The sequence below is a fragment of the Pyxicephalus adspersus genome, chromosome 5 (assembly GCF_032062135.1).
Source record: "Pyxicephalus adspersus chromosome 5, UCB_Pads_2.0, whole genome shotgun sequence".
Classification (NCBI taxonomy): domain Eukaryota; kingdom Metazoa; phylum Chordata; class Amphibia; order Anura; family Pyxicephalidae; genus Pyxicephalus; species Pyxicephalus adspersus.
Window position 1 is genome coordinate 17018291 of NC_092862.1, and position 13727 is coordinate 17032017.

A 13727-nucleotide genomic window follows, 5' to 3' on the forward strand; every position below is an offset into this window, starting at 1 on the left:
AGCTTACCAGTTGAGAATATGCCAGCCACCTGCTCCTGTGGAAAATGCTGAAATACTAGCAGAAGATGATGAATTTGAAATAGGTAAAACATGTGCAGTGTGAAATGTTCATAGTATAAATGTATAATAATGATATTAATAACAATACGACCAGGTGCACATGAAAACTCAATACAGAACTAAATCCAATGTTGTAAATGTTGTTGAGTTGGTATTGTACATTGGGCACAAATGGCAATCCAACGCTTACAAACATGTCTGCTGAGTTAGGTATTCTCTGTCACTTGGAAGTGCTTTAATTTAACCTTAAATATCTGCAAAGTGCCCTTTAAATCAAGCATGTAGTAGCAGCTATGTGTTAGGAAGAGTGATAAATGGTTAGTAAGGCTGCCTACTTAGGTTAAATAATTGTAGATAGAAAGGATCTTTCGACTGAAAGATGCATGAAAGAGGGCTGTACATACAGTGCTGTTCTGCTCCAAGGAGCGGGGAGGGAGGGGAGAACATTGGAGTGGCACCCTGCTGCGCCCTTTCGCCTTCACTTTCATTACAATCGTTCGCTGTTCAGATCCAGGAACGACAAAAGATGAGCACTGTACACAAGCCAGATTCTTGTCCCTTATTAGTCCTAAGGCGATTATCATACTAAAATCATCTAACGTGTGTACACAGCCTAAGTCAGGCCAATGGTAACCAATTCAACTAAAATTACTGAAAACCTGGTCCTGGTAAATGCTGCCTTAATTATCCTATCACCCATTCAAAAACTAAATTTTTAAAGCATAATTCAATTTTGTCATTGCCTCTTTTTAAAACAAACTTTGGCCTTACTAAATATAGTCTATTTTTGCAAGTTGAGGCTACTTTCGCTTTGTCAATGTGGCAGTCCAAAGGTATATGTTTATCAGTTTTGAACTGGTGTGGATGTGTTATTGAGTAACAGTACTGTATTGTAAAGGCTGCTGGAGAATATAAAATATATCAATAAATCTCAAAGAACATAAGAGCTAGAGCCTAAATCAAATGACCCTCTGTTCATCGAAAATAATTTTGCCCCTATTATTATACAGTATATATATAGCACCATCATAATATGCAGCGCTGTACAAAGTTCATAGCCGTGTCACTAACTGTCCCTCAAAGGGGCCCACAATCTCACATCCCACCATATGTCATTTATACAGGCTAAGGTCAATTTTGGGGGGAAAGCCAATTAACCTCACTGCATGTTTTTGTGATGTGGGAGGAATCCCACGCAGACGTGGGGAGAATTCCATGCAGATAGTGTCCTGGCCGAGATTTGAACCAGGGACCTAGCACTGCAAAGGCAAAAGTGCTACCCCTGAGCCATCATGCTGACTACCTATGTACCTTTCCCCTCTATATATACCTAAAGCACATTAAAAGTAAAGTTCTGCATCACAATTATGGCAGTTTAGTAGCTTCTAAAAATGTATTTCTGTATTCTGGTAATAATATTGCTATGTTTACAATAAAATATATGAAAGATTTCTGAAATAAGTTTTATATTTCATAGGTGACATCATTCGCTATCAGTGTGTTCCGGGCTTCACCTTGGTTGGCAATGAAATTTTGACTTGCAGGCTCGGAGAGCGCCTTCAGATGGATGGATCACCTCCTTCATGTCAAGGTTTTTTTCTTACTTTATTCATATTGTTATCCTAACTTGTATATCAAATTTTTTAAGCATCTTTAGGGAAACACAAGATTATTTAAGAGCAACCTAGAATAAAACGTATATCTATCTGCTTTTGGGTGGCTTTGCTCTCTCTTGGTTCGCATCTTATAGTTCCAAATCTGCTTCAGTGGCAACACTCTTTTCTCTGTTAGTATCATCCACATCTCTGTCCTTTGAGCTATACTCTTCTATCTTTACACCTCCTCCTTTGTCAACATCATATCCTTCTTTGGTCTACAATGCCATTGGTGCAGATAACCCACAAATTTACTTGTACACCCCTGTCTTGTTTCTCTTCGTTTTGGTAAAGTTTCCCACCCCATGTCAGCCATCCCCTATTAAATAGCTACTACTCATTATTTTTTTTTAAACTAATCACTCCCCCAAACCTTCAAAACCTCCCCCTGACTTATCTCTATGGCACTCTAAGACATGTCATTTCCCACACCCTACAGGCATTCTGTCTTGGTTGCACCTTGGACTCTGCCCTCCTATTCACTCCCCACATCCAGAATATCACTCTGTTCTGTCCTGTCCTGTCATTGCCTCCTTCGTATCCCCATAAATCACCAAAAACCTCATATTGACCAAAGCAACATTCTGTTTTCTTTTTTTTGTTTTCTGCTACCTAGACTATTGACTGTACAACATATCATGAATGCTGCATTTAGACTTATCTGTCCTTCCTACCACTCCTCATCTGCTTTATCCTTGTGAAAATCTTCACATGGAATTCTATTTACTTTTAGAATCAAATTTTAGCTGCTGTGATTTGTCTTTATTTAACATTACTGTTCCTGTACCATCTACTTGTCTAACCTAATATATAAATACTTCTCTAACTGCCCTTTGTGCTCCTTCAATGATCTGCTAATGACTTTCATAAGTTCATCCTAATCAAGACTCCAAGCCCTCCCTAGAGCTACCCTATTCTCTGGAACTCTCTCCCCATCCCATTAGCCTTGCTCTTAACCTTTAACACATTTAAGCAAACCATCAAAATCCTTCTCTTTAAACTTGCCAACCGCTCAACCTCACTTAAGATTAACTAGTTCGCAATTGCCTCATGTACTTACCTATTGCATATTAGGCTCTTACACCTCTTAGATTGTACACCCAGTTGACCAGAGTCCTCTTCTTCTACTTTCTCATTCTATATGGATAAATACAACATGGACACATTTCTGAATCCATTAAAATCTTGGAAGATAGCATCAAATATAATTTGTTTCTTTCACAGTTGTTCATAGAAAAATTCACACTTCATAATTTTTTGTAATTAAATTAAAAACCGGGAATCTGTTTCAGACATTTTCCATTTCATCAATTACATTTCCTAAATTAGATGGACTTTGTTTTGGAATCCGGTGCCTACAACGGAATAAAGCAGATGTCTTTTTAAATAAACATATTGCTCTATTACATATTAGCAAATGCCACCTTGAAGTCCTGATAATTATTTTGACATGTCATAAAATAAATTCTCAGTGAACAGTTATATTTATGTTTAATTAAATGTTAACAAATCTGAGCACATATTTATATTATTTATTAATCCTAAAAGATTAAAAAATGCCTTAAATAGTCTGCATGCTAACATTAAAAAGGCCAGCCTGTCAAATGCGATTAAAAAAAAGTGGAGCTTACAACATGATAATAAACTGGCATCTGGACCCTTGTGGATGGCTCTGTACTTACAGCTTTGTGTATCTACAGGAGTAGACTAAAAGCATATTCTAGTATCGTACAGTACACTATAGTTTAACAAAATCTTCATTACCACCTGTTTCTATTTAAGGGACCAAAATCTGTAAAATGTCCAATACAAACTAATACACAAATGTATAAAAAATATACTGTATACAAGGGGGTGCTGAGAAGTTCCTGGCTTTGCCCCCTTCCAGATGACATAGAAAAACGAGTGTGGGGGCATATGACAGCCTAATATCTTAGTATGTAACTGTGCAAATATCAGGTCTTTGTGTTTCTTAAAACTGTTTTTTCTTTTAGTGAGAAGCTGTGATGGCCGAGGCACAAGCAAGTTTCACGTCGTTGGAGTTACGGGCCGTCATGAAGTTTTTGTTTCTTCAGGGAAAGTAAGCAACGGACATTCACTCTGAAATGTCACAATCACTGGGGAAGACGTGTCCTTACTTTCCCTGGAGAAACTTAATGACAGCCCATAACTCCAACAACATGAAACTTGCTTGAGCCTCTGCCATCACAGCTTCTCACTAAAAGAAAAAACTGTTTTAAGAATCGCAAAGACCTGATATTTGCACAGTTACATACTAAGATTTTAGACTGTCATATGCCACCACACCCATTCTCCATTTCATCTGGAAGGGGGCAAAGCCAGGAACTTCTCAGCACCCCCTTGTATATTATACACAGGTCACACACTAATTGGCGCCAATATTAGAGTTTGTTGTACATTTTACAATAAAAATTTTACATAAAGACTCAGTTCTCTTTAGAAAAAATTATTTGAAGAGTAAATTACCCATTATAACCAACACAAGTACAAAACACTTTAACTTGTAATAAGGAGGGGGGAAAACATGAACAGCCTGAGCCTATGGGATTTGAATTTTGTTCTCCTGTCAAATAAATGTTTTAAAAATAACACACCATGGATGTATTCTTCCTAATATTTTTGGCATTTCTATTCATTACTGTTTTTAAAATTATCAATGACAGGCACATTTTGTGCTCTATGTTTATACTTGACTGCAATTTAGTTTAGTTAGTTTATATTTGAAGCTGTTTATATTCCAGTATAATGTAAGGCATTTAACAAAATCAATGACTAGCTTGTGAGGTTTAAAGCAGAGAATATGATTCAATACTGATGTTTATATTAATAATAAATTCACTGATATTAAGCCCTGCAGTTCTGCACCAGCACCCTATTAGGTTTGCTATCAGGTTCAAAGTTAACTAAGTTGAATACCTTTGTACATTTCAACCCATATAGCACATACATAACATTGCGTTCATCAAGGGCAAGCTAACCTTGATGCTTCAACAATTATGAGGCTGGGACTTAAGCAAGGTATCCTCTTCTGTAAGACCTCTCCTGTGTACCAATCATGGTATAAAGAAATTATGTAAAACTATTTGCTTACTAGCTTTGTAGCAGCAGTGGGTCAGTCAGTCATTTAGGGCATACTACTCATATATATTGGAAGTAAATATTCAGAAATAGAAATTATTGAAAAAATGTTTTAAAGATAAAAAAAAGGAATTAAACATTTGATGATGGAAAATTGAGGCATTTGGAATGTCCCTAGTGATCTCAAAAACCTAATTCTTGATTGTGTGACTTGCTAGGAGTGCAGAGTTCAGAGTACTGCACTGGGATACCAGGCACATTTCAAGCATTCCTTTATTCCTTTAGAGCTCTTAACATTGCACCTTTCCTCATTAAAACAATAAAATTGCTCAAGGCTAGGGATTAAGGCTGGGTACACACGTGCAATAAGTGTCGTCTACGAAAGATCGTTCGATACTTGTTAACAAAAAAGTGCACAACGACTGGTCATGGACCCCGAAGAACAAGGGATCTCGCTGGAAACTAACGACCGTTCCAGCAGATCACATTGGCTGATGATCCTTCGTAATCTATTGTGTGTACGGTCGTTCAGTGATCATGGATTGTTCTGTGATACACTTTCTCCTGTACATGTGACTTTCTGCATCGTTTGAACGATCATTCAAACGAACGTTTCTAGTGTGTACAATATTAGTGGATTATATTTGAATGATCGTATCCTTACAGAATTTACAGAATTGTGCAGAATACCATCGTTAAAAATAATCAGGAATAATAGTGGATCGTTGGTTTCCAAATGATAATTATTGCACGTGTGTACCTAGCCTAATGCAAATCAAGAAACAATATAGTTACCAAACAGCATTTTAAAAAAAAACATACAACAGAAAACATCTACAAAAAGATCTTGCAATGTACACAGTTCACCTAGAATGACTTTTGTTGGGAGATGGAGGTAGTTAAATCTTAAGGGGCATTTTTTTCAAACAGTGAATGTGACTTTCACCAAACAGTCGTGAATCAATTACTGTCATTTAAACCACATGCACCGGCAAGATTTAACTGCATTTTATGCCTAGGAATGGGCTTTTAATATTTGTAATGCTTTAACTTACTGACATAATTCCATTAGTCCAGAGCTGCTGCATTTATAATTGAAAATAGAGATGTGTTAACCGTATTGCTCATCACTAAGACATATTTATAAATAAAACAACAGAGAAAAACAAACTGTGATAACATAACATAATTGCAGTATAACTTTCAGGACAAGATGCAGCTGTTATTATGGCTGAGGCTACATTTGTTTTGTTTGAGTGTCTTACATGAAAGTATAATTACACATTGTTCTTGAAAGAGACCTCATACCAGGACCAATTATTTTCTGCAGGCAATTAGCCCTAAATTAATTAATAAAACTAGCAGAGCAAACCAATTATAGAATTGTGTTTATCTCATAATCTTTGTTTTTTTTTTTGTTTATTTTTTTTTTTTTTTGGAATAAGAGGTTTAATACATTATTTTGAACAAGGCTAATTTTCCAGAGGCTAGATAGCTAATTTTCTCAGGAATACGGGGCTAGAGGAGACACGACATGGAAATACACTATATATATATTTTTTATTTTCTTGGATCTTATTTGTGTAGTACACAGAAGTATAAATACAAATGGCTACTCCACATAGGAAATTATACCATCATAAGTGAAGCATGGTAACATGGTAATATAGTACCGTGCTACAAATTAGCATATAAGCACTACTTAAGAGTTATTGAAAATGCATTAATATTTAATAATACAGTGGTACCTTGGTATAAGTCCTTAATCCGTTCCAGATCCTTGAACTTATACCAAACAGGACTTATACCAAACAAAATTTTCCCATAAGAAATAAAAGGAGAATGATTAATCAGTTCCTAAGAAACTAAATCCTATAGTTATTGGCATATTATTCATTGCGCGCGGTGTTATGGCTCATTTTGACCCATACAAGTTCTAGCACAAAGGTTGTTTACCAAGCAAAGGTTGTATACCAAGCAAAATGTTTTGTGTCCAAACAGGATTTATACCAAGTTGGACTTATTCCAAAGCGGACTTATACCAAGGTACCACTGTTTAACTTATAATAACTTTCCATAACATGGCAGAATACCCAAAGATCTTCTTTATAAACATTATCAAAGAAAAAAATATAACATATATCAATCAACTTTTTACAAGAAAATGATTTATCATATAACCCACAAAATGTTACACTGTATATTATAATATTTCCTAATATTAACGTAAGGGTACTATGTGTATTTATCTTCCCATATTACAAAGGCTGAAGTAGGCACTAAGATTGGATACTTTAAATACTCCAACACGTTTTACAGATCTGTTCTTGCTACTTCGGGGGGACAATATATGGTATTTACAGACAACATTTTAAACTTGGGAATTTGTAGATGTAAAATCAAAATGCTGGTTTTGTGGCCCCTTGATAAAATGTCACTTTCAAACACCAAAGGGGCACCGGACATCCAAGGATTACATGACAGTGCAGATATTTATATATAGGTTGATGCAAATGATTCCATGATGTATTCCTAAACCCATGTAGGTAATAAGTATGTCTCAGGACCAAAAAGCACATATAGCCTTTCTTATCCTTCACCTTTAGCGTGATGAATACTTGATCACTTGGTGTACCTATTGGAGTAGACTAATAGCATATAATCCTCTGGAGTATGCTAACGTCATGTGTTACTGTGCAGGAGCACCAGAGGATGTAAAGCACTGAACCAACATTTAATTAATTATTATATTATTTTATATAATTCTATATCTGCACTTCTCAATTGACTCCCACCAACAACCTGTAGATTTTTATTCCCCTGCGTGATATTCCATACTTAGGAATGTCAATATGCATAACACCTTTGACAACTATCAGTCAAACCTGTGAGCTTCCTGAAGAAATGTGAACAAAGAAACTGGCAGCTAATCAAAAAGAGGACTTTCTAACCCAGATTGAGGATAATCTGGATAATAGTTCCAACATAGAAAGCAATGGCAGTACATCACAGTAAAATCAAAATACTCCAAAATCACCATTACCCATGCCATTTAGGTGAATATATCGAAATGGTCACAAAATCCATTAATCATATCTCCAGATCAGAACACATATCTATAAAGCAATGCTTCTTAACAAGGGTTCCTCCAGAGGCTGCTTGAGTACCCTTTGCGAAATTAGCACCTTGTGCTTCACCTAAGTGACACCAATGATCTTTTTTTAGACATCTGTAGGTGTGACATTCCTCACACTGGTCAGCATTCTTCCAAATGTCCACAGCACTTATGTTCTGTGGATATAATACTTATAGAAGGGTTCTGAAAGGTATTTCAATGGTTATTTTAATGAAAAAAGGTCAAAAAGGCTGCACTAAAGCCTGTTGCTTTATATGGTGGAACCATGAGAGAGTGAGATTCTAAAGGGATATGGATATACCCTTGGTGAACACCATCTATCAGAATGTTTTATGGACGTTAACAGCTATATGAATACCACCATGCTTTTACCTTTTACCTTTGTCTACATCTCAAAGGTAATAGGTTAAATAATGCTGGGAATTCAGCCTACATTTTCTTTTGTAAGTTGTTGTAAAAAGATGTACAAATCCCCCAAAGGTTTTTCGTATATGGCTTTGAGTGAATAGGTTTAATGATGCTAGCCATCACTTTGAGGACATCTAGGGTTATAATTAAACAAATCAGTGGAAATTTCCAGATTTAGGCTGAATATTGCAAAAAAAATATTTTCTTTTCTCTGGCTTTTCATTTCAATTTTGTGACGTTTGGCTAAAGTTCTGCTTGAATGCTTAAATTTATAGTGGGAATTTCTTGGTACATTGGTTGCATGTTGTTAGGCGATGTAGTTATTCTTAAAAGTTTCAAGTACATTCTGTGTTATTAAATCTCAGAGCTTTTTCTAAGCACATAAAAAGAAAAATATCTATGTTTCATGGTATAAACAATTTTTAAAATGGTAAAATGTAGACTACAGGAACTATCAAATTAGCATTCACACAGCGTACACTCCAGCAGTTTTTTTCAAGCAAAGTCCATTAATGCAAAACTGGGTAGAAAGAGGTAGAAGTGTATTCCTATGGTGCCACTTTCAATGTATTTATGTATTGTTTTTTTGGGATTCAACATTTTTACATTTTGTTTTGTCGGTGGATGTACTCGGTGTCTTATTGTTGGCACAGAAAAGCTTTGTTAGCTTTTAAATGTTTTGTTCCAATTAACAGTTTTACAGACTTCAATGTCCTTCTTCTCACTAAACCAGGCCGGGTTATTTGAGGATGATATAAAACAACTTGTCAGATTAATGGAAATGTTTTTTATTGCAAGCTCAAAATAATTCTGAACACGCTTTTTGAGCCAAATTTACTTACCTTTGGCAACTGATAACAACTGTGTATACAAATATGTGTTAAATAATGAAGAGAGATCATTCTGATTGTTAAATGCTGTGGCGGTAAAGACAGAGTAAGAAAACCCGGAGCCTCTTGGGATATGTGCTTTGGGCTGCTTCTTTTGAGCATGCCCGATCTTGGTCATATGGAGAAGGGGCTTTCCAGGAATGTTAAAAAAAAAGTTTGGATCTCACGCATGCACAGTGAGATTGACGCTTTTTTACTACATTCAAGGTCACCCAATATCATGCCTGTGCAGTGCCGGATTGGGTGATGTAAGCAGAAGAAGGAAGAAGACAGAAGAAGATGGTGGCACCCACAGGTTCCTTTGAGAAGAAGAAATTCGGGACTGACTGGAATCTGATTTTGAGGGCATTTTTTTTAATGAAAGTTCTGCCTTAAGAGGGAAGAAAAGAGCCAATGAAAACTTTATTGCTTTGCACTGTGCTGTCAGTCAACAAATGAAACATGCTTACAGGAGGAAAGAACATACAATAAACTTATCAGTATGTATGGAAATCATTATTTTCACAAACCAAGGTTCCTCCATGATAATCTATTTTCTCCAGTCTTGAAGAGCTTTCATAAATCAGGCCCAGTGTATCCACCTACAGTAGTGACATGCCCAAACTGCAGTCACCTCTCTGTTTGATGCCATATGCAACATTACATCTTCCAGGTTCCTTGATGTACTTGTTCAGCCATTTGATAGCCACGGATGATGCATGTGCACAGACTACTGTATGCTCACGAGAGTTTCATTGTCCCTGACACACAACTCCAAAAATGGAAAGGTCTCACAAAAAGCAAATCTGCTAGCAGTTTTTGTTTTTTACTGTAAGGCTTTATCTCTAGTTTATACTTGAGATTTTAGAGTAGCAATATATTTAGAGATTCCATGACAATAGCATACAAGAATACAATTTGAAACCAGGAGTCCCTGAAGCAAATAAGCATTTTGTCCTAATTTTTTTTTTCCTTTTACACCAAGAATACACATTAACATATATCAACCACAATGGAGAATAAATGATGCTGCCAATTAAAAGCTTGTAATTTCTCTATTTTGTGTTTCCACCGATTTTATGTCCAGTATTCCGCACTGCATCCCATCTTTCACATTTGGTAAAACAGACAAGCTGGCATTATTAGAAAAGGCAAAAATAGTTCAAGCAGTAGGTAGAGATATGGGTTCGATCCTGTAGTGGGTTTGAGTTGAACTTTTAATTCTTTTGACGTTTGATGCTAGCTGCTTCCACAAGTCTATGCTGAAATTCAAGCAGATGAACTTTAAAAGATTTTTCTCCTCTAAGCAAATAATATTGGCTATATTCCTCAAGGATTGAATGTTCTTGAGGGTCCTACATTTTCCCTATGTTCTTAGGGTATTTTCCTAATAAATGTTTTAGACTGTTTAATTCTAGGATCAAAGGTTCTTAGGGTTTTTTCTTTTCTTGGTGGAAATGTTTGGACCACTAATGAGTTGTAACCATGATAAAAAGGCAGTATGGGATACAAAGTTGAAATTAAAAAAAAGAATGAATAGAAAAGGACAACTTAAGGAAAAACTGCTTGCCATTTGAGGAGCACAGGTGAGGGTGTTAGATACACTTTATCATTTTTTTATCTTTTGTATCAATAAAAAAGAAGGGGATATAAACACCTGCCTTCTCTTCAAAAAGAGAAAACGTACTGAAAAAGTAACTCAAAATAAAAAAGTATAATTGACAATATGGCTAAGCCAAGACTGGTGGAGATGTTGTGGAGGCTGTAATGAGTGGTTCTCGACACTGTCTGCTGGTGCCTGCTTAACAATGTGCAAGTATTGGTTCTTTAAGTTTGTATTGATCCACCAGGAACAGGAATGTTTGTTTCCATCACGGCTCTGCACCTAACCGAATTTACTCAATAGGCAGCCTTAACACCCAATGCAATGGGCAATAAGAGGCCTATCCAGAGGGATCTGCAAAAAAATATACCTAATTCCTGTGTGAATATACTGGATATGTAAAACACAGACCATTTTCAATGAGTGATGAGATACGATCATTACCTATCAATGCAGAATCTCACTTATGGATATGCATGAAGATAAAAAAGAATTTCAAAGATCAAATTTCCCTTGTTATTTAATTTGATTTAAATGGGACAGCTTCCTTTTAGAGAAAATATGCAAAACATTTGTTTACCATACATTTCCGTGTAAGCTGTCAGTATGTATATAACTTCCACTGCCTATTACGTCTTGTGGATATATACATCTCCGTAGCTTGGAGGAATTATGCCAACCTTGATAATTTATTACTCATTTTTCATATTAGTCTGTTACCAGAAAATTACACCACCTCAGGCAAAGACCGGAAATCTTGATCTGTCACAAGAGAAATGACAAAAATTATTATTCACTGACATGTGATATTATATATTACACTTGGCTTAAATATAGTTATGATATCTCATTACATTCACCATGTTCTATTAGACATTGCAAAACGATTTTCACTTCAAATTAGGGAATATAAGGTTTTAAACACATGGACACTTGATGCAGCAAGGCCGTGAAGGAGAACTAAAATCTGATTGGTGGGGAACATCTTGGGCTATAACAGGCAACAATGCACAGAATACTCGCACAACACAACATGGTACACATATCTCCTAGAATGCCCTCTTTCAGCTAAGACGTGCCCAGATTTTCCATAATCTCTTTTAGATCTTCATTTCTCATTGGGTGGCTGCTGATAGGGATGTGCAAAATGTGCCATTACAGAAGGGCCCCCTGCCCTCCTCAGCTAACGCCCCATCCCCCCTGCCCCACAGCCGGGACTGGACCTACGGCCCCATGTCAGTTCTGCACAGGGCCACTTGTTGGCTATATCCACCACTGATAATGCTACCCAACTCTATTCTCCTAGGGTGTCATTTTCAAACTAGAACACATGCAGTCTTTCTTTCACTTCTTTCATTCAATGATGTTACTTATGCCACCCAGCTTTGCACACCAAGAATGAGCTTCTGTGCTTAGAAAATATTAAGTTGCTAGAGCCAAGGAGAAAACTTTCGCAGGTAAAATCGATTTTAAATGTTCCTTCAGTCAATAAACTGTAACTCTTGGGACTTTTGTTCCACTTTTAGCTCCTGTGCTCCCAGTGAAAATTAGGAACAGAAGTTGGCCTATACCATTGAGTACACCCAATGCACTGTCCTATGGTGCAATAAGAAGTGAACATGTAACCAGTAATGGTATATGTGCATAAGGTCTATAGTCAAAGATCAATAGCACTGAGATGCAAGAAAAGGGGAACCAGTGTTTTGTTCAATAAGGCAATTGTTATTGATACACAATTTATTAGTATTAACAAACAGGATTTATATAGCGCCAACATACTATGCAGCGCAGACACAATGCTCTATTAGTTATGTTCTTCTACTTTAGGCTAATAGGTCTGATTTATTAAAGCTCTCCAGGGCTGAAGAGGATACACTTTCATCAGTGAAGCTGGGTGATCCAGAAAACCTGGAATGGATTTCTTCAAAATCATTTTTTTTTTGCTAGCAAATGTATTGAATCCTGGACCGGATCAATTCCAGGTTGCTGGATTGCCCAGCTTCACTGATGAAAGTGCCTCCAGCCTTGGAGAGACTTAATAAATCAGGTCCAAAAAGTCTGCAATTAACAAAGGCAAAATAAAAATATCATAAACATATTACTATTACCAAAATATTTTGAGAACCAATAAATAAATAGATTGGTTTACCTAAATAACATGATTAAAGTTCTAAGCTATATATCAAACTTTTTCACAAGCTCATCTGAACTTAAGATACTTGAAGTAAGGAAGAGGGGGTAGAGGGTAGATATTTTATTATGCAAAGCTGGCTCTCTTCTAAGTAATCCCACTGAAGGACATTTAGCCAGCTTCTCTCCAGCCTGCCATGACTGATAACATAAATAAAAAGGCCACATTAACCTCCTGAGCGCTAACCCCGAATGTGGCGCGGGGTAAAAAAAACCTGCTGAAAGAGGTAACTCTAAGCCACACTTGAGGTAGCTAATAAAGTAATAAATGAAGACTTATCTGGTCCCTTTGGCGTCCTCCAGTGTCCCGCCAGTCGGATCCCATCCTCGGGCCTTGTCCTCTTCCTTTAAACTGTCCCCCGGCCTGTCTGACGTTCCCCAGAAGTTCCCAGTGACGTTGGTGTGTGCGGCCATCACTAGGGGTGAGGAGGGAATTTCAAAATATTTTGTATTGCATTCAATATAAAATAACTGCATTGTCTTTCATGAAAATTTGTTTTACAGTATAATATAATAGTATGAGTATAATAAAGTTTGAAACACAAAATCATGTCAAAGTTTATTTTTAAATGTATTATTTTTTTTTTAGTTATTTAATTTATTATTTTTTAAACTTTATTATACTCATACTCTTATATTATACTGTAAAATAAATTTTCATAAAAGACAATGTACCACTTTTAGACATATAAATCCAGACAGAAATA

The 13727-nt window shown here is 36.3% G+C and overlaps 1 protein-coding gene across 1 annotated transcript in view; it reads left to right on the forward strand.

Moving 5' to 3' along the window:
* Positions 1-13727, forward strand: part of CSMD3 (CUB and Sushi multiple domains 3) — a 297101-nt gene that overhangs the window by 200974 nt on the left and 82400 nt on the right. Inside the window, exons 37-38 of the mRNA XM_072413237.1 lie at positions 3-83; positions 1538-1651. Coding sequence (XP_072269338.1) covers positions 3-83; positions 1538-1651 — 195 coding nt within the window. The remainder of the gene's footprint in view (positions 1-2; positions 84-1537; positions 1652-13727) is intronic.